Below are 1,557 nucleotides of genomic sequence, written 5' to 3' on the forward strand. Positions count from 1 at the left end.
CTTCTGCGCCACCTTTTGGTCACTTTGATCAGCCACTGGCTCCCAGTCGGCAGCGTCCCCCACCTGCCCGCAGCGCCCCGCCCGAGGTTGCGCGGCCCGTTTCCGAGGAGGCAACTGCTGAGGGTGAACTCCCCGATTGGTTGTTGCAGCGATTGAGGTCTGAGAATGTTCGATCCACGGAGCTCGTTCTGAAATACATATAGCCATCCGTTCTCCACTGTCGTCGGACCTCGAACTGATTCCGAAACGCCGTGTCTCCGACCCGCACAAGCACGCGGAATGAGAGCTTCCAAGCTCCCTCCGCGCGCCCTCTGCGCGCTCTCCCTCGCAATGCTCGCCCTTTCCGCGGCCCCACGTGCGGCGCGCGCCCAGCCCGCCGCCGCGGCCCCGAAGGAGTCACCCGCCGCCACCGCCGCCGGCCGCCCGGGCGCGTCGGTCAGGCAGGTCCCCGCGTTCACCGGCGTCGTGAGCTGCGCCCCCTTCACCGTGCTGGTTGCGCCCAGCAGCGGCCCCGGCAACGCTTCGTCCGTCCTCCTGGAGGCCGACCCCGAGGTCTCCTCGGCCGTCGCCCTGCAAGTGGTGGGCGGAGCAAGCGCGCACACGCGCATGCGCGCACGCGCGCGCGCGACAAAGCGGGCGCCATGCCAGCGCCGTGCGGGGGCGTCCGGGGGAGCTACGTACCATGTGTGCGGACCTCAATTGTGTGATGCATGCTGCCGGCATAGTGTGATGTGTGGCGGCTGGGCCGGACAGCCATGCGCTGCCAGGTCAGATCGTACAATACAGCCGCCTGGCGTTCGCCCGCGCGAGGCGCGCAGTCAGGCGTGCCTTTGGAAATATTGTTGTTTTCCGCTGCCCCATCCAAACTTCCCTTTTGGGAGCCCTATCCCTCTCCCCGATTCCAGTGCAACCTGCTTGAGGACTGCCCCCACCCCAAAGCCTCCCGACAGCACAGCACACGCATGGCAGTGTCCGCCACTCACAACGACCGAGCCTCTGATAACCACGCCACAAAGACAAGTGCCGCCCAGCTCACACCTCCTGCATCGCCCTGACCCCATTCCCGAACCCCCGCCGCCGCAGGCCGACGCCACCCTGTACGTGTCCCTAACCTCGGACTTTGCCTCCCGCGCCCCCATCAAGCTCACCGCCCGCGTGCCGGCCGACAAGCTCACGCGCGTCGCCAGCCGCGGCGGCGCCACGGGTGCGCTGCGCGCGCATGCAGATTGTTCCGCCGCGCGGCTGTGGGGCCCCTGCGCCGTCGCGGCGTGTGTTTGTGTGGGGGGGTGTGCATCGATCGTGCGCCGCGGGGCTGGGCCACTGCCGCCGGCCGCGTGGGACTTCCAGGGGGGGGGCCACATTTGTGATGCCTTCAAAGCGTTGCACGCGCCGACGCCCTGATCTTCGGGTCACAACAATGCAGTGGGGGCCCGACGACTCTTCCAGCCTGATACCCAACCTGCCGTCCTGTCTCGGCCGCCGGGCCTCAAGGGGGGGCGTTCTCATAATCCCCCGGCTCCCCTGCGCCGCCACACCTACTGCGCCGCGCCACCCGCC

General features: G+C 68.5%; 1 protein-coding gene across 1 annotated transcript; it reads left to right on the forward strand.

The window, feature by feature from the left end:
* Positions 1-330: 330 nt before the first annotated feature.
* On the forward strand, positions 331-1,367 carry MNEG_15588 (hypothetical protein; the record flags this gene model as incomplete). The annotated part of the gene is made up of 3 exons (XM_014035941.1): positions 331-579; positions 1,084-1,204; positions 1,348-1,367. 3 exons carry the CDS (start codon positions 331-333, stop codon positions 1,365-1,367), a joined length of 390 nt encoding a protein of 129 aa, XP_013891395.1.
* Positions 1,368-1,557: the final 190 nt, after the last annotated feature.

The sequence above is a fragment of the Monoraphidium neglectum genome (assembly GCF_000611645.1).
Source record: "Monoraphidium neglectum strain SAG 48.87 unplaced genomic scaffold scaffold05462, whole genome shotgun sequence".
NCBI lineage: Eukaryota > Viridiplantae > Chlorophyta > Chlorophyceae > Sphaeropleales > Selenastraceae > Monoraphidium > Monoraphidium neglectum.